Here is a 20,537-nt window from a genome sequence, read left to right on the forward strand (position 1 = left end):
ACTTAGGCTCAGGTCATGATCTCAGAGTTTGAGTTCGAGTCCTACGTTGGGCTCTGTGCTGACAGCTTGGAGGCTGGAGCCTTCTTCACATTCTGTGTCTTCCTCTCTTCTTCTTCCCACCCCCCACTTGTGTTTGATCACTATTTCTCAAAAAGAAACATAAAAAAAACCTTAATATGTAGCATGAATATATGAATCAACATGAAATGCAGGACTGTGAGCAACCCGTGTAAAACCATGTACTTCCGCTCATACCCTCCCATTGTGTCCACCTGCCTTCCGTCACCTGAGGCAGCCATCACTTTTAAATCCCAAAACTCAGTGAAAAGATTCATTGATACGGCTGTGTTTTGAGGAAGTATGAAATCCTATTTCTTTTCAATTATTTTGGCAAAGTTGTATACAACATTATCATCTCATTGGCTATAGAAATTAAATTTTTGGGATCTCTAATACTGTTTGTTACATTATGGTTATTTTTTCCCCCCTTTAACCTTCATTGTCAAACAGTATCTTTTTTTTTTTTAATTTTTTTTTTTTAACGTTTATTTATTTTTGGGACAGAGAGAGACAGAGCATGAACGGGGGAGGGGCAGAGAGAGAGGGAGACACAGAATCGGAAACAGGCTCCAGGCTCGGAGCCATCAGCCCAGAGCCTGACGCGGGGCTCGAACTCACGGACCGCGAGATCGTGACCTGGCTGAAGTCGGACGCTTAACCGACTGCGCCACCCAGGCGCCCCAAACAGTATCTTTTAATGGTTAAAACCACTGATGCTGGAACCAGATTCCCAGAATTTGTATCCCAGATGTGCTATTTAATATATGGCTGGATTTTATTAACCTGATTCTATGAAACTTTTGTTTGTGATAGGCAAATCTAAACTGTTCACTGTTATGATAAGTAGTCTATTTAGTTTTGTTCCTTTTATTTGCAGCTCCATTGATGATCAGCTGTGGTTATAAATTTTTCAGTTTCCATGTTGCAGATTTTCATCTGTAATACGGGATTAACAACAATACTTATGTCCTTTGGGACTGTTAAATGAGTTAATATAATGAAATTTGCCAGAAATGCACTTGACTCATTGTAAGCAGTCTGTTAGGTATTGTATTTTATATCGATGGTTGAATTCTTTTTTCCCTAATTCCTTACGTAAGATGATTTTCTTCTTAGAAATTACCTCCTCCCTTTAAAACTGGAAGTTCTGGGTATGTGTTTCTCCCTTCTAATGTGGTTATATTTAGTAACTATGTATACACACTTACATTTTATATTTAAAAGTAAATTCTATCCCTTTTGCGTTAAGCTTTATGAATTATTTCCTTCTGCCCTACTGAAATTTTCTTAAGCTGAATATGCCAATTTTCAGTGTTGTTAGCAGTATGAGACATTCAGGTGCTCCACATTATATTTCTGTGATTTGTCAGTATTTTTCATTTTAGCCTTTTGGGTAGGTATATAGTCATGTCTCATTGTGAATTGGCTTTTTCATGATAATCAATATTTTGGCAGCGTTTCATATGTTCATATATTTTTGGATTTTGTCTATTGTGAAGTATTCAAGTCTCCCTTAATTTTACTGGTTTTTATCAATTATGGTTTAACTATATAACCCATATATAAGCCATTTGTTTATATTGCAACTATCTTCTCCCATAATGGTGTTTTTAGTGAACACAAGTTCAGTCTTAATTTATTCAAATGAATAGTTTATAATGTTTAGTATTGTTTGTGTCCTAAGGAATCCTTTCCTTTTTTGAAATTTTAACTAAGATCATGAAAATCTTCTTTCCTGTCATCTTCTAAGAACCTTATGAAACGAATTTGGAGTTGTTTTCTTTTTTGCAAATCTTACAGTATTTGAAAAAGTACTGTTCTTTTTTTAAATAATAGTATTTAGTGGTGAAGCTCTTGGAACTTGGATTATTTGGGGGAAAATTGATTAGGACTCAATTTTTAGACTTTTTTATTTGGACAAACTTTTAAAAAGTTAGGTGGTTATTTAGGCTTTTTAATTCTTCATAGGCCATATTTGATAAGTTGTGTTTTCCCAAGAATGTTCTAGAAAACAGCTCTAAATTTGTTTCCATCAAATTGCTTGTATTACTTGTTAATGTCCATAGGATCTTGATACTGGCTAGTTTTTCCTTTTTAACTTAGCCAGAATTAAATCTTTAGACGTGCAATTTTGTAGTATTGTTCCAGAAGCTTCTTTCCCCTTTTATTCTATTTTTTCTATTAATTGCTATGTTGTTGCCTTTAATCATTCCAGTTTGGAGTTCTCATTTGTTTCATTATTTTAGCCTATATAGAGCCATCTACTCTAAATAACTCTTGTCAGTCTAACTTCTTCAAACCACAGTGCTTCCTTAATTGGATTATATTCCCATTTTACCTACTATTGCTAGCAAGGGAAATAGTTGATTTCTTAGCACCCAAGCTGGACACTCTTGGGGAGATTTCTCAGTGAGATACTGACTGGCCCTGTGTAACTACCCATTCAGCTTTGTATGAATTTGATTATTTTAGACACCTCATGTAGGTGAAATTATACAGCCTTTTCTTTTGTGACTGGCTTCTTAGCATAATGTCAAGGTTCTTTAGCATGTGAAAATTTCCTTTTTAAGGCTGAATAATCCATAGTATGTATGTACCACATTTCATTTATCCATTGATGGACATTAGGGTTGCTTCCATCTTTTGGCTATTGTGAACAATGCTGCATGGAATGTGGGTGTAGAAATACCTCTTGAAGACCCTGATTTTGATTTTTTTCTTTGAACATCTCAGAAGTAGACTTGCTGGATCTTAGAGTAGTTCTATTTGTAATATTTTCAGACAGCTTTATGTTCTGTAGCGGTTGCACCATTTTTATAATCCCACCAATAGTTTGCAGGGATTGCAATGTCTGCACATTCTCACCAACACTTAGGTTTTTTATAGTAGCCATCCTAGTGGGTGTGAAGTGATACCTCACTGTAGCTTTCATTTGAATTTTTCTAATTAGTAATGAGCATCTTGTCACATGGTTGTTTGGCCATTTATATATTGCCTTTGGTGAAATGTCTATTCACATCCTTTGCCCATATTTGAATAGGGCTATTTTTTGTGGAGTTGTAGGAGTCTTTTAAAAAGACATCGTATGGGGCGCCTGGGTGGCTCAGTTGGTTGAGCGTCTGACTTCAGCTCAGGTCACGATCTCCTGGTGTGTGAGTTCGAGCCCAGCGTCGGGCTCTGGGCTGATGGCTCAGAGCCTGGAGCCTGTTTCCGATTCTGTGTCTCCCTCTCTCTCTGCCCCTCCCCCATTCATGCTCTGTCTCTCTCTGTCTCAAAAATAAATAAATGTTAAAAAAAAAAATTAAAAAAGACATCGTATGTGTATATATCTGTATATACACACAATGTATACACACACACATCTCCCCATTTGTTCAGGGAGTTGTATTTATGATCCCTACCATTCCTGTATTTCCATTAGAATGTAATTATCTGGGGGAGAAAATAAAGGTCAGTGGGTTAATGGAGCTTGCCTTTTTTAGTCCATAAATAATAATCAAATATATAATAAGAAAACTACATCCTGCATTTCATCATAGTTCTGATGCTTTTTTTAAATAGGAAGTTTGAGTGAATGGTACTTACTATGGTCCTAACCATTGCAATCTATCAAGTTCCTATAACACTGGTTCACAGCATGCATCTATTAAATTGATACTCATTAATACTACAATGTTGAAAAAATTTCCCATGATAATTTCAAATCAGATTACAGTACATTTAATGGAGTTCAAGGAGCATATCCCAGAATGACTTATTCTAGCAAATAAACAGAAAATCTCATGAGCTTTATCTAATAAGTATTGATAAAGAGATCCATTAAAAAAAATTTAAACACAGATCCAAGCATGTTCTTTTACTTCCATGGTGGCTTACCAACAACAATTGCAAGTAGATGGTGCATCGTGCTTATGACCATCCGGTATCACTAGGCAAGATTCTGCTGCCAGTAGTGAACCTAGTGGAAAAAAAGGAAGACTTTGCTGCCAGCCAAATAGGTGAATATGTCACCAGTATGTGACTCTCAGCCAGAAAGAGCCTAATCAATACTTTCCCTTCAGGTTTCCCGAAAGTATCTAAGCAAAAGCTCCAGAACCTGGCACATCGAGACTTAAAGAAGAGTGGAAACACAGCTGAAGAGCTTTGGAGAGCCATTTGTCTTAAATAATTAAAGATAAAATCCAACCCCCCCCCAAAAAAAATAAAGCACCTGCTGTTATATATCACCATCACCCCAAAACTAAGGCTACATTTCTCATGAGACTTAGAAATATTTTTAAAACAAGGGGATTATGGTACACCGGAGTCTGTTATAAGAGCTGTTAAACACTTGTGAATCACTTTCCTAAAGTAATGAGAATGAACAACTTTGTTTTCCACTTGACGCATGCTTGTGTAACAATGCCCTGAGATTGCCAAACAGAATCACCCGCTGCTCCTGCCTCAAGAATTTGAGCATCACAGCACAACTCTGTGGATGAGCATTTTAACTCTAATTTTATAAACCTAGCAACAAAATAGCTGACCATTTTTCCCAAACGACATGGCAGTTAGACATTTTTTTTTAAAGTTAATTTGAAGGGCATGTGTCTGTCAACACATTATTTCTTCATAACTAGTAATGACAAAAATAATAACGACTGTTTACTAAGTCCTGATCTAATAGCTCTGTGTGAATGGTCTAATCTTTTGAAAACCTGGTCTGGGATGGGTGGTAGAATATACTAACCCAAGATAGGCCGCTTTAGCATACAGATTATTTTGAACTAAAGGCTTTAAAAAGATGCAAAATGGGCTTTCTAATTCTCCTCTTCAGGAAAACAGATTTGTAGATATTTTCTTCCATTCAGTAGTCTTCCTTTTCAGTCTGTTGTGTCTGTCCTTTGGTGCAATTTAAAAATTTGATGTAGTCCCATTTGTCTATTTAGTCATCTGTGCTATGGTGTCCTACCCATCCAAGCAGTCCTTGTGAAATCCAATATCATGAAGCTTTTCTTCCATGTTCTCTCTCAGGACTTTGAGAGTTTGGGGTCTTTTAGGTCTTTAAGATGTTGAGTTTTACAAGCTAAGGCTCTAATTTCATTCTTCTGCATGTGGATACTCCGTTTACTCATCACCTCTTGTCAAGGATATCATTCTTTAACCCATAGAGTGGTCTTGGCACCCTTGAAGATCATTTGACCAAATACATCAGCGTTTATTTCTGGCCTCTGTGTTCTGTTCCATTGATCTATATGTGCTAGTCTTGCTATGCATGGTCTTACATAAGTCTTTTTGTTGACATACTTTCCATAGGTATAAAATGAGTAGAACTACGGGGGTAGGTGTACATATGTGTCAAACTTGAAAATTGCCAAGCGGTTTTTCCAAAGTGGTTGCTGTAACACTTGGTGCTGTTTTTTAAATTTAAGCCGTTTGGGTAGGCAGAATCAGTTTCTTTTTGTCTCGAAGTTGAATTGTTACTGAAGCACTTAGTTATTCTGAAATTTATTCTTAAATACGTATTACTTCTTGTCTCTTCCTACTAGAGTATAAACTTTATAAGGTTCTGTTTGCTCTGCAATTTCTAAATGTTCCTTGATGTAGAGTAGGTATAATGTTTATTTTAAACTGATGAACAAGTCAGAGTATATTTACTTCCTATTGACTCTGAGATTGGTATATTAAGTTACATCTGGGTCTACGAAGTGGATATTTCAGTGGTGGAGTCACCCCCGGATAAAGATGGTAGGACAAAGTTTTAGGGCTATACATGGTTTGCCAAGTTCAGAATTTCCCAATGAGATAAATTTCAAAACATAAGCGCACAGTAATATCAAAGGGCAGGATGGTTTTAAATATTAGAAAAAGTTGACATGTGGAAACCATGCTTAAGGACTTTGATTACTTACAACCATAAGATTACTGCTTATTTAAAATGAAATAATTGTTGTCATACTCTTATATTTCTGTCTAATCCTTATAGTACAACTGAGTCTGAATAGTTTTGGTATTCGCTTTATCAAGTATCCGGGACCTTGGATTTCTTCTTACCTGATTCCTTTGGTCCACTTTTCTGTTAAATACTTGGAAACAGTTGTCAGAAAAAAATACAGAAGACTAAAGGACTTACCCATGGCATCTGTAATTAACATTGAATAATTGGCTGTATTTTTTCATTCCTAAAAAGTTTTATTTTTGAGAGACGGTAAGCAGGGAATGAGTAGAGAGAGGGGCACAGGGGATTGAACGGGGCTCTGCAGTAACACCAGCGAACCCACTGTAGGGTCCAAACTCAGGAACTGTGAGATCTTGACTTGGGCCGAAGTCAGATACAACTGACTGAGCTACCCAGGTGCCCCTGAATTCTGTATTTAAACATAACCAAACAAAAGTAATCAGGTATCTTATAAATCAAATATTATAAAATACAGATCTACAGTTTTTCTGGATTCAAAGAGTTACCAATGTTTCATGGTTTTTCTGTCTGGTGATCTTTACATGATGTCTAACAAAAGGTTTTGTTCTGTATCATACAAAATGTGATTGATCTATAATGAGTTGAAATGCCATTGGCTTGAGCACCCAGTTTACCTGAGGAAAAAAAGGGGGACTCCTCAGTTTTAAATTTTTCTACCGTTAATAAATGCTCTTGAACAGTCATAGCTGTTAAAAAAAAAAAAAACTTGGAGTTTGGTTTCTGTTGGGCCAATCTATGAAAAATAACATTTTATTACTGGGAATAGTAATAAACTGCTGCATCACGGAGTTAAATTTCTTTTTATCTTTTATTTCATGTTGGAAGGTGATGTGTGTGTATTTTTGCCTATTTTGTGCAGTATTTTTAGTCCCACCTAATTTAATGGCTCTGCATTCTATTCTTTTCTCCCCCCAGAAAGTCAAATAAAGAAAATCACTTTACCCTTTCAAAACTACAGCAACACAAATGAAGATCTTAATGTAAAGAAGGAAATGGCTTTAGGGTACCCTTCAAAAAATAAATCATTGGAAGATGAAAGAAGTCAATTACATTCCAGGAAAAAACGTTTTTTATCCTACCCGAGATATGTGGAAGTTATGGTTACAGCTGACGCTAAAATGGTTCATCATCATGGACAGAATTTGCAGCACTATGTATTAACACTAATGTCAATTGTAAGTAAACTTGTCCTTTAAACTTTCTAAGATGTGTAATGTTTCCTTCACATTTATCTGAAAAGTTATTCGAACTTGTTAAAAGATTTGAAAGTCTCTGAAAACACTTAAAGAATAATTTGAGTATTTTCAGTATCCTATATTTTCTACCCTTTGGTGACAGGGAAGATTCTAGTAGCCCTGATATTTCACCCTTTGAATCTGATTATTTTTTTAAAGCTTATTTGTTTTGGGGGGAGGGGAGGAGATTGCTAGCACATGTGCGCAGGGAAAGGGTACAGAGAGAGGGAGAGAGAATCTCAAGCAGGCGCCGTGCTATCAGTGCGGAGCCTAATGTGGGATTCAAACTCATAAACTGTGAGATCATGACCTGAGCCAAAATCCAGAGCTGGAGGCTTAACCAATTGACCCACTGAGCTTTCCGTGATTCTGATTTATATATATATTTTTAACATTCATTCATTTTTTGAGAGATAGAGCCATGAGTGGGGCAGGGACAGAGAGCGAGAGGGAGACATAAAATCTGAAGTAGGCTCCAGGCTCTGAGCAGTCAGCACAGAGCTCGATGTGGGGCTTGAACTCAAGAACCATGACTGAGCCACCCAGGTGTGCCTCCCCACCCCCCAATCTGATTTTTAAATCTTATTTCTGCACAGAAGGAATGGAAACTATTTTGCTATTGCTATACTTGTCAAGTCAGAAATTGGAATAAATCATATTTTATTTTTAAGGTTTTTAATTTTAATTCCAGCTTAATATATTGTTAACATAGTGTTCTATTAGTTTCAGGTGAACATTCAACAGTTCTATACTTGTTTGCTCATCATGATAAATGTACTCTTTAATCTCCATCACCGATTTCACCCACCTCCTTTTCTGGTGGTAATCCTTAGTTCTCTATGGTTAAGAGTCTGTCTTTTTTTTTTTTTTTTTAATTTTTTTTTACCTTTGCTCATTGTTAAATTCCACACGTGAATAAGATCATATTTGTCTTTCTGACTTAATTTGCTTAGCATTATACTCCAGCTCCATCCATGTTGTTTCAAATGGCAAGGCTTCATTTTTTATGGCTAAGTAATATTCCATTACGTGTGTATGTCAGACACATGCACACCACCTCTTTATCCATTCATTTATCAGTGGACACTTGGGCTGCTTCCATAACTTGGCTTTTGTAAATAATGCTGCAATAAACATAGGGGTGCATGTGTCACTTTGAATTAGTGTTTAGGTGTTTTGGGGGGTAAGTACCCAGTAGGACAATTACTGGATCATAGGGCAGTTCTGTTTTTACTTTTTGAGGAAGTTCCACACTTTTTTCTATAGTGGCTGTACCAGTTTGCTTTTCCACCAATGGTGCAAGAGAGTTCCTTTTTCTCCACATCCTCACCAACACTTGTTTCTTGTGTTATTTTAGCCATCCTGATGGGTGTGAGTTGATAACCCCTTGTAGTTTTGATTTGCATTTCCCCTGATGAGAAATTTTGAGCATGTCTGTTGGCCATCTGTATGTCTTTGGAGAAATTCCTGTTCATGTTGTCTGCCCATTTTTAAAATTGGATTATGTGGTTTTTTTGGCTGTTGAATCAATTCTTTATGTATTTTGGATATATATCCATCCATACTCGTACATGGATATGCCATTTGCAAATAGCTTTTTTTCCCTTTCTGTAGGTTGCTTTTTAGTTTTGTTGTTGGTTTCCCTTGCTCTGCAGAGTTTTCTATTTTGATGTCCCAATGGTTTACTTTTGCTTTTATTTCCCTTGCTGCAGGAGGCCTATGTGAAAAAAAACTGTTAGACTGACGTCAGAGAAATTGCTTCCTGTGCTCTCTTCTAGGATTTTTATGGTTTCGTGTCTTATGTGTAGGTCTTTGATCCATTTTGAGTTTATTTTTGTACATGGTGTGAGAAAGGATCCAGTTTTATTCTTTTGCATGTCGCTGTCCAGTTTTCCCAACACCATTGGTTGAAGAGACCGTCTTTTTCCCACTGGATGTTCTTTCCTGTTTTGTTAAAGATTAATTGACCATATAACTATGGGTGTATTTCAGAGTTCTGTATTTGGATCTATTGATCTATAGGTCTATTTTTATACCAGTACAGTACTGTTTTAATTACTACAGCTTTTTAATATAACTTGAAGTCTGGAATTAGGATACCTCCAGTTTTATTTGTCTGCTTCAAGATGGCTTTGGCTACCAGGGTCTTTATCTGTCTCATAGAAATTTTAGGATTGTTCTCTCTCTGTGAAAAATCCTTGGTGTTATTTTGATATGGATTGTATTAAATCTGTAGATTGCTTTGGGTACTATAGACATTCTAAAAAGATTTGTTCTTGCAACCTGTATAAAATGTCTTTCCATTTCTTTAGATTTTCTTGAATTTATTTAATCTGTTTTATAGTTTTCAGAATAAAGGCCTTTCACCTCTTGGATTAAGTTTATTCATAGATACTTCATTATTTTTAGTGCTGATATAAATGGGATTGTGTTCTTCTATTTATCCTGCTTTATTCATGTGTAAAAATGCAACAGATTTCTGTACATGGATTTTTGAATCTTGCAAATTTATTGAATTCACTTATTCTAGTTATTTTGGAATCAGGGTTTTCTACATATGGTATCACTAGATTTGCAACTAGTGTAAGTTTTATTTATTAACAATTTAGATGCCTATTATTTTGTTTCTTGCCTAATTACCGTGGCTAGGACTTACTTCTATGTTGAATAGAAGTCATGAGAGTAGACATCCTTGTTTTGTTCCTGATCTTTGGTTGAAAAGCTCAGTTTTTCCCTGTTTAATGTTGTTAGCTGTGGTTATTTATATAGGGCCTTTACTATGTTGAGGTATGTTCTCTATAAGCCTGCTTTGTTGAAGGTTTTTATGAATGGATGTTGTACTTTGTCAAATGATTTATCTGTATCTGTTGAAATGATATGGTTTTTATCCTTATTGTGATGTATCATGTTGATTTATTTACAAATATTGAACCACCTTGTATCCTAGGAATAAATCGTACTTGATCATGGTGAATGGTTTTTCAATGTATCATGGGATTCAGTTTGCTAGTATTTTGTTGAGGATTTTTACATGTGTTTTCATCAGAGATACTGGCTTCTAGTTCTGTGTGTGTGTGTGTGTGTGTGTGTGTGTGTGGTGTCTTTATCTGGTTTTGATGTCTGGATGATACTGACCTTACAGAATGAATTTCCTTTATTTTTTTCCCCTTTTTTTGGCATAGTTTGAGGAGAATGGGTATTAACTATAAATGTTCAGAATCTTCCTATGAAACCAACTGTTTTAGACTTTTAATGGGAGTTTTTTGATTACTGATTCAATTTCATTGCTGGTAATCCATCTGTTCAAATTTCTATTCTTCCTGCTTCAGTTTTGGTAGGTTATGTTTCTAGGAATTCATTTTTTCTTGGTTCAATTTGTTGGCATGAGTTTTCATAATCTCCTCTTACAGTTGTCTGTGTTTCTTTGATTTTGTTCCTCTTTAATTTGTGATATTTGTGACTTTTTCTGCACTTTTTTTTTTTTAATGAGTCTGGCTGGAAGTTTATCAATTTTGTTGATCTTTTCAAAGAACCAGCTCCTGGTTTCATTTATCTGTTGTATTTTTTTAGTTTTATATATTACTTATTTATACTCTAATCTTTATCATTTCCTTTCTGCTGGTTTTGGGTTGTTTATTTTTCTAGCTCCTTTAGGTAGCATACAGGTAGGTGGTTCAAGATTTTTCTTCTGGTAGAAAGGTAGAACTGTATTGCTATAAACTTCCCTCTTAGGACCACTTTTACTGCATCCCAAAGATTTGGGACTATTGTTTTCATTTTCATTGGGACAAAATGACACTTTACATTATAAATGTATTTATGGAGATTAAAGGACAGGCTATTAGAGAGCTGCTTTAGCAAATTTGGAATGTAAGATCACAGTAGCTATCAGAGTTCTTGACCTGATATTAACATCTATTTTGAGTAGGGGTGGTGGCAGTATCCTGGAACAGAATTCTAGACCTAGTGAAGGACCTAGACTAGTTCTACAGTGGTAGAATTCTATATCTTATATATACCAAATACATACACATACTTAAATCTGTTGTCTGGACTCTTCTGGATTTAGGCCTGTTATTTTGGAGTAATTACTAAAAGCATCTTTCATTCTCAAGAGTCCCCTGGTTTAATTAATGAGTTATATAGTCACCTATTTATACAGATTCAGGTTATCGGAACATATCTCATGGCTGGAAGTACCTTTATTCACATGTAAGGAATTTAGATCTACTTGATGGAACAGACATGGCCAGGATACATCTATTGGTTATTGTAAATTTTTCTTGGCTAGAAATGTCCAGTTCAGTACATTGTTATTTGAAGATAAGACCCTGTTTTTTTCCTTATATATAACATTTTACCTTAAATTCTTATATGTGCTAAGAATAAATGGCCCATGTTGCCTAAGTATAGTATTTGGTACCAAGTAGGCATTCAATAGTTCATGAAAGATAAATAGGTGATTAAAGTAATACTTTTTGGGGGGTGCCTGGGTGGCTCAGTCGGTTAAGTGTCTGGCTTTGGGTCAGGTCATGATCTCCCAGTCTGTGAGTTCAAGCCCTACGTTGGGCTCTGTGCTGACAGCTCGGAGCCTGGAACCTGCTTTGAATTCTAGGTCTCCTCCTCTCTGCCCCTCCCATGCTCATGCTCAGTCTCTCAATAATAAATTGATGTTAAAAAAAAGTAGTACTTTTTTTCAGAATGCATGACACTGTAATAGATGACTCAAAGTGATTTCTGAATTGTGTATAATAGGACATTTTTTGACCTGAGTTTTTAAAATGAAAACAGAGCAATACGTGGAAATTTATCCTGATAACATGTTTTTACTTCTGAATCTGAAGTAACTAAAAGTGTAATTATCTAGATGTATAACTATCTACATCTGAGTTTGGCAAGCTCATTATGAGGGGATTCTAATGAGAGTACAGGCATGGAAGATGTCAGTTGATAATGTAGGAAATTGTATCAAGTATATGGAACAGTGTAAGATAAACTTAGTAAATTTATGCGGGTAAAGGAGATAGTCATTAAGAAAATTGAGGGAAGGAGGGTAGAGATTCCCAAGGAAAACACTAGATTTTGTAAAGGTGACAGATTTTGAAGCCTGTTTAATTATGGGTAACTCTGATATCCATGCTGTAGAAATAATGACTAGAAGAAGGAAATAGCCACACAGCTTTGGCACTACTGGCATACTCAGAAATGTTTTGGTACCTGTATTTCACATAAAAATCAATATAATCATTGTTTGGAGAAGATACTGTGACATAAAGTCACAGTTGATAAAGGGCAAAACAGACCTTCTTCTGACTTCATAGAAAGTAAATCAGCTTCTCAGATTGCTTGAAACAGTAGCCCAATATATGCACATGTTACTTCCTAGACCCGTAGTCCCACTAGGAGAGCCTATTGCAGTTGAAGATGAGATGTTTGTAGATGTAGTCAGCTGGTTGTGTTGAGCTTTCATTCACAAGGAGATAGACTGAAGCAGGGTTAGGGAAGAGGGGAGCATTCCAAATGTAGATAGGTAGGAGGAAAAATTTAGGACAGTTTCTGTTTTGAGGTAGTTTGGGTTTTGTATATGCTTGCTTTGTCAAAGGTCAAAGTTCAGATGACAAATTACCTGCGTTTAGTGCTTCTCCATTCTTTTTCATTAAAAGAATATGTGGAATTTAAGAAACAAAGGAAGAGAGGGGGGAAAAAGAGGCAAACCAAGACAGGTTAACTGTAGACAACAAACGCATGGTTACTGGATAGGGGAGGGGGGAGGTAAGGACGGGGAAAAACAGGTCAGGATTAAAGAGTGGATTTGTGATGAGCACCAGGTGTAATATGGAAGTGTTGAACCACTATATTGTACACCTGAAACTAGTTTTATACTGTACGTTAACTAACTGGAATTTAAAAACCTAAAGAATGTTCAGGTAAGAATACAGGAAAGTCAGACTTTTCATGGTTCTGTATATATGTTATTAGTGAAAAGCTGTGGTCATAGCTGTAGTTGCAGATGTAAACCATGTGAATGGAATCTTGGAGCAAGAGTGACAGACTCTTCTTATTTTGCCTGGGACTTTTCTAGTTCTAGGGTTGAGACTCCTGGCCCTGGAAACCCCTTAGTCCTAGCAAACTGGAACAGTTGGGCACACCTTGCAGAAATAGTCAAGTGTAGTTCAACTTGTTTCATCTCCACTCGTGAAGTCCATTTCCAAAATTGTTCTGAAGTGATAAGAGGAATGCAGTCTCCATTCCTCCATTGTGAGCCATTTAAAGAAAAGTTCAAAATGATAAAGTTTTTGTATGTTGGCTCTATATAAAATGGAGAAATAGCTTAATGCTTCAACACTGAGCACATGGATTATGGACACCATTTAGAGGATTATCTGCCCTTAACCTTACAGACAATTGTGCTGTCTTTTTCTTTACTTTCAACAATTCAACAAAATGAGTACAGTGATGGAGAAATTTGTGTGATTTAATTCACTATAGTGCTGTACGGATACCTTAGTGATCTGTTATTCAAAGTGATTCTGGCATTAATATGAAAATTGGGAAGAACGGAATTATGTATAGTGTATCCAATAAAATAAGAGTTTGTGTTAAATGACCAAAGATGTTCAACTATTTTCAATACCAAAGCTTTTATCTGTAGAGAATTTGGGTGACAGTATTAGGCTAAAATGGCATTCACATATAACTAAACAACCAAAGAATTTGTAACGAGAGCAATTATTTTCTTAACAAACTTACTTTGATATTCAGTGATTTATTTAATAAACCTTGAAAATACTGTAGGTCAGGGACTTTTATACTCTGTTGTGTTTATAAAGGTTTGACTTGATAACATTCACTTTCTTACACAATTAATCATGTAAATGTAAGGCACATCATGTGATCATCAGGAATGAGTCCTGTTTATTAAAATACAGTTACTGTTGGAGACACTTATCAACCAAAAGCCTCACTTGGATTACCCTGACTTAATACCTTTGATTTCACTGATGTTCAGGGTAGAGGAAATTTTTAGCCACACTAAAATAAAAACAATGATATACTTTCTTACTTCAGGTAGGACCGTTATGTTCACTTTTCCTTCAACTCCGTGTTGTTATTTTTAATTTTTAGATTATTTATTTTTAGCTGAAGTATAGTTGACTTACATTATTGGTTCTGGTAGTACTCCATGTAGTAAATAAGGATAAATTTGTTCCTTGCGCATATTTACTTTGTTGTGGAATATCATTTTCTAATTTTGAGCAAAAAGATCAGACAAGATTTGTGATCTTTGTAAACAGTCTCTTCACTGTGTTAAAATCAGTTTTGTGTAGAAGACTTTGAAGGTGAAAGAGATCAAAAGGTAAACAGTTACAAGTCCTTGGGATGTAATGCACAGGATGGTGAATAGTTGATATGGTGACTATTATATGTTTGAAATTGCTTGGAGTAGATCGGAGTTCTCCTCACGAGAGAAAATAGAACTATGTGATGATTTATCGTGGTGATTTCATTATATATATATGTGATTATATATATAATGTCAATTATCTCCATTAAAAATGGCAAAATCATTTTTTTTTAATTTTTTTTTCAACGTTTATTTATTTTTGGGACAGAGAGAGACAGAGCATGAACGGGGGAGGGGCAGAGAGAGAGGGAGACACAGAATCAGAAACAGGCTCCAGGCTCTGAGCCATCAGCCCAGAGCCCGACGCGGGGCTCGAACTCCCGGACCGCGAGATCGTGACCTGGCTGAAGTCGGACGCTTAACCGACTGCGCCACCCAGGCGCCCCTAAAATGGCTAAATCATTTTTTAAAAAGGCAGCCTCTAAACATGCCATATATACATTTGCTGAAGCTGTGTATACAAATTATTTCAAAATAGTTGGTCAGTTAATGGTGACAATAACCTCATTATTTGCACGAAGTGTATTTTGCTTAGAATTTTCTTAAAATATTTAAACGGAATTTATTATCATTTCTTTACTTTTTTTTTTTCTAAATATCCATGAAGTACTGTTTTGTGAGACTTGTAGAGAAACATAAACATGATATGCTAGGGGAACAAACACTTAAAGAATAAAATATTCAATATATTCTAATTAGATCAATAAAATTCTAAAATACAGCACTCTAATATGTAGTGATTATAGTTATATATCAATATTACATGGTGCTGTAGAACAAAAGGTTATCTAAGAAAGCTGATGTAGCATTTTTCTACTGTGTAGTCTATGGAATGGGATACTAGTCATGTGACATGCTCTATGGGAAGAAGGAAAAAAAAAAACTGTTGAAGCATTTGTGTGAAATACCTCTCCTAGATAATGTGGATTTGTTAGGTATCTTCACAAAAGTATCAGATAGGCTGTTTAACTTTTTTACTCCACATTTCTCAAACCGTGGGATGATTTTTGTGCTTTAAAACACAAATGGCCTCTACTCTCCTCCCCTCAATAGCATCTGGTAAATACTAATTGAATACACTATGGCATGGTGACCAGGGATGCTTGGTGCCTCAACATGGTTGCAAGAACGGAGACAAAAAAGAGATCCATTTCCAGAATTGACCAACTTCCTTGTAACTAGCAATAGAGCTAGAACTAAAACCAAGGGCTCCTGGCTGCACAGGGACTTCTCTGAGGCCATGGTCAAGTGTCTGCAGTGGTAGTGTCAGGGCTAGGGCATGAAACACATCAGGGTTCTGAAAGAAAGTTTTATACCAAGAGCTAATTAGAAGGACTTAGGGGATAGAATTCTGATGTTCTAGAAAATACAGTGGTCAGAGCTAAAGCCAATCTATGAATGTAGTCATGAAAAAGTAGCAAACATGGTACCTTACCATCTCGGCAATGTAATAGGAGGGTGGTAGTTTGGGGATAAGAGAAGCACATTGTACATGTCAATTACAAAAGCCCCTGACTAATTAAATGGTCCTTGTCATCTGCCTGCTTCATAATTCAGTTTAACTGAATACTTATACAGTAACACCTTTAAATATACACATAAAGTAAAAGGAACATACGTTGAATGTAAGCACATTATGAAGGTCTATACATAAAACAGGAAATGCATACAACTAAATAGGATGCCTTAATTACTCAATGATACCATTTTAGCATAAAAGCAAAGTATCAACCTGAGGGGTTTTGGGGGAGGTTGTGTAAAGAATTAAGTTGAACTGTTTTTTGTATGTTTTACCTGAGGACGAATGAGGTTATATTTTTGTTTTCATTTAAATTTCAGTTAACCTGCATTATAATGTTAGTTTCACTTGTACAACATAGTGATTCAACATTTCTATACATTGCTCTGTGTTCATCACAAGTGTACTCCTTAATCCCCATCATCAATTTCACCACCACCCCCCACCTCCCCTCAAGTAACCATCAGTTCTCTGTAATTAAGAGTTTGTTTCTTGGTTTGCCTCTTTTCCCCCCCTTTGCTCATTTGTTTGCTTAAAACCCACACACCTAAAATCATAGGGTATTGGTATTTGGTTGACTTATTCTGATTAACATAATACTCTGTAGCTCCATCCATTCGTTGCAAATGGCAAGATTTCATTCTTTTGTATGGCTTAGTAATCTTCCATTGTGTGTATGTATATGTACATACACATAGATATATGTATACATCTATATATGTGTATATACCATATCTTACAGATGGGTTACTTTTCAATAAAGGTGCAACATCTGTTTCTTAAACTCAATATTATATAGTATCACCTACAAAATAAATTCATAACATCCAGATTGTCACTTGTAGTCCACCTATTTCGAGTAATGAGTGAAGAAATTAGTCCTGTAGATAATTCATAGTACTTAAGCTCTTTCTTATGTGAAGTATGGAGAATGCATGGTCTCTTGTGACCTAGAAGTCTTCACAACTGTTCATTTTTAAGTGGAAGAGAGCTTTTGAGCATAAATCTGAGGTGTATTGTTCTCATTTGTAATTGGACTTAGAAAAGCATCCACTGTTAAACTCACTGAATCAAAGGATAAGTCTGAAGTGTGGGTATACTTTGTTTTCCATGGGAAGTATGTACTTTCTTAAGTTGCATGGAAAATACCAATTCAGCTACCAGTTTCCACAGCTCCCATTTTCAAGTGAGCAGTGCTGCGGGGCTAACAGACCTGCTTGAAATGGCCAACGATTTGTCCCCGTACTTATTCTCAATGCCAGAAGACCACAACTTCTGCCAAAGGCACCACTGTAGGTAGAAATAACCAACCTGTAAATGCCTATGGCTGCACAGCTAAAACAATAAAGTTTTGGAAAGTGTATTGAAGTCCATGGTGACCCTGCAGTGTCAGCATTTCCAGAGATGTTTTTGGCTCTTGCTCTGGTCATTATTCCATGTAGCAGAAAAAAAAAAAAAAAAACTGGAGCAGTCATGTAGGTGATTCATTATATTGAAACAGCTCTTTGGCTGATGGAATGAGGACTCCACCACTAGTACTTCCAGCAAACTCTAAGGTCCACAAGATCAGGGTCCATGTCTTCCCTGTCTCTGGATTAAAGCAAGGTGTAGTGTTGAATGTTAATCAAAAGGATGGGACAAGTAGTATCTCCTGAAGCAATTGCTATCTCGGTCTGGGTCGTGGTCCAGGAGATGGTGATCCAGGTTTCAGAAATTTTTAAGTATAGTTGACAAAGAATGCTGTATCAGTTTCGAGTATACGACAGTGATTTGACAACTCTACATGTTATGCTGTGTTCACGTGTAGCTACCATAGTTCACCATGCAATGCCATTGACCATATTCCCTATGCAGTACCTTTCATACTCCTGACTTATTCCATAATTGGAAGCCTGTACCTCCCACCCTTTCACTCATTTTGCCTATTTCTTCCCTTCTGTCAACCACCTGTTTGTCCTCTGTATTTATGGGTTTATTAATGCTTGGTTTTGCTTTTTAGAGTCCACTTATAAGTGTCTTTTGCCTGACTTCTTTCACTTAGCAATATACTCGCTAAGTTCCTCCCATGTCATTGCAAATGGCACAATCTCCTCCTTATGTCTGAGTAATACTATTACACACACACACACACACACACACATATATATATAAAATGATGTCTTTATTCATCTATCAGTGGACACAGATTGCTTCCATATCTTGGCTCTTGTAAATAATGCTGTAATAAACACAAGTGCACATACCCTTTTGAACTAGGGTTTTCTTTGGGTAAATAGCCAGTAGTGGAATAACTGCATCGCAAAGTATTTCTATTTTTGTTTGACAAACCTCTATACTGATTTCCACAGTGGTTGCAACGAGTTTACATTTACACCAACTGTGTCCACAAAGGTTCCTTTTTCTCCATATCGTCACCAACACTTGATATTTCTTGTCGTTTTGATATTAGCTATTCCTGATAGATGTAAAGTGATGTGGTTTGGGTTTCCATTTCCCTGATTAGTGATGTGGAGCATCTTTTCATGTGTCTGTTGGCCATGTATATGTCATCTTTGGAAAGATGTCTCTTGAGGTCCTCTGCCCTACTTTAATCAGATGGTTTTTTTAAGGTCTTTATATATCTTTGATACTTAATCCCCAATGGATATATTATTTGTAAATATTAGGTTTCTGTCTAATTTTGAGGATGATGCCCTTTGCTGTGCAAAAGCTTTTTATTTTAGCGTAGTCTTAGTCATTTAGTCTTGCTTTTTTCTCCCTTGCCTAGGGAGACCTATCAAGAAAAATGTTACTGAGGCCATTGTCAAAGAGATTACTACCTATGTTTGGAAATGACTTTCATTGCACAGGTGGCCCAGGTCCTGAGGGGATTGTCTTGAAAGGAGTGAAAGAGGCATTGAACATGGAAGACACTACTGCAGCAGAAACCGCTATGATGGGTACAAGAAGAGATAAATTAGTGAATTAGCACCTTAACCAAGAATCATGAACTGAGCCCATGTAGAGGGCCTCATAGAATTGCATTTTTCAGTTTTGGAAAATTAAAGACCAGGTGGTGACCTGCCTATTGACCTGTGACCTCTTGTCGGGTTTCTTATGTGATTTTAGATGAATCAGTCCCTGTGGATTCCAGGAATGCTAACCATTAAAAATTCTAAGCATATTCAGAATTGGAACTATACAGCCATTTTGGAAAATATTAGTTAAAACTTCTCTATGGAGTATAATGGTATGTAAATTAGGGAGTGTGGCACAGAATGAAGTGAAATTCCTGCTGAATCCTCAAGGGTATTTTCCAAGTTCCGAGTGCTCAAATTACTTGATTTTGTTAAAATGCAGATTTTGATTCACTAGTTCATGGTGGGGTCTGCGATTCTGCATTTCCGATCAGCTCCAGGTGATACAGATGCTGCTGATACATGGACCGATCTCAGTAATAGGGTTAAGGTTGCTGTTTCTCAAACTTGGTTTCACATGGGAATCATTAAAAAAAATACTGGGAAAATTTTGAAGGTATACTGATGTCTGGGTCTCAACCCTAGAGATTCTGATTTAATTGGTAAGAGATGTGGCCTGGGCATCAGGATTTGTGAAAAGGTCCCTGGGAGATGACACTGTGCAGGTAGGTCAGACAATTGATGTTCTAGGACTGGATTTAGTTTACTTTTGAGAAGAAATAACTCATTTAGGTATCTGATCTTACACTTTCTAAAGTAAATACTATAATTTTTTAGCAGTTAATACATCAAAATTTACATGTACGACATATGAAGGGCTGTCTTATAAAATCTGAAAGCATATGTAATAAGATCCTAACACTAAGAACATATTTTCATACCACAGCTCTTAAAAGTTCAATAGTAAAGTGCAGTTCTATCAAGAACTAGAAATGAACTCTGATGTAGGATTAACCTTGTAGAATGTGAAACATTTTGTTTTCCCTTGTAGGTTGCAGCAATCTACAAGGACTCAAGTATTGGAAATCTTATCAACATAGTAATCGTGAAATTAGTTGTAATTCATAATGAACAGGTAAGAAACTGGTTGAAGTTAGTATCCTTAATAGTAGTAGACTTTACATACAGATCACAAAACTGTTACTAGAAATGAGCTAGTTCTAAAAATTTACATTCAAAAACTTGAATGGGAGTGATTAACTTACTTTGTGATGGAAATAAAAGGAAATAATAATTTAAAAGCAACTAAGTATTCCCTTTTGTAATCCTACCCTTGAAGGATTTGTAACAGTTTTTACAAATTTTTTGATTCTAAATATTAGATGGTTTCATGGAAAAGGTCTCACTAGATTCCGTTTTGATCCTGATGTTTTAAATATTGCTAAGATATTTTTTTAAAAAT

The 20,537-nt window shown here is 36.0% G+C and overlaps 1 protein-coding gene across 3 annotated transcripts in view; it reads left to right on the forward strand.

Annotated features, from left to right (window-relative positions):
- Positions 1-20,537, forward strand: part of ADAMTS20 (ADAM metallopeptidase with thrombospondin type 1 motif 20) — a 180,713-nt gene that overhangs the window by 36,325 nt on the left and 123,851 nt on the right. For all 3 annotated transcript variants that reach the window (XM_086713618.1, XM_086713617.1, XM_086713616.1), the window contains exons 4-5: positions 6,935-7,194; positions 20,127-20,210. In XM_086713618.1, coding sequence (XP_086569744.1) covers positions 6,935-7,194; positions 20,127-20,210 — 344 coding nt within the window. The remainder of the gene's footprint in view (positions 1-6,934; positions 7,195-20,126; positions 20,211-20,537) is intronic.

The sequence above is a fragment of the Puma concolor genome, chromosome B4 (genome assembly GCF_028749965.1).
Source record: "Puma concolor isolate L17-30 chromosome B4, mPumCon1.1.hap2, whole genome shotgun sequence".
NCBI classification, from domain to species: domain Eukaryota; kingdom Metazoa; phylum Chordata; class Mammalia; order Carnivora; family Felidae; genus Puma; species Puma concolor.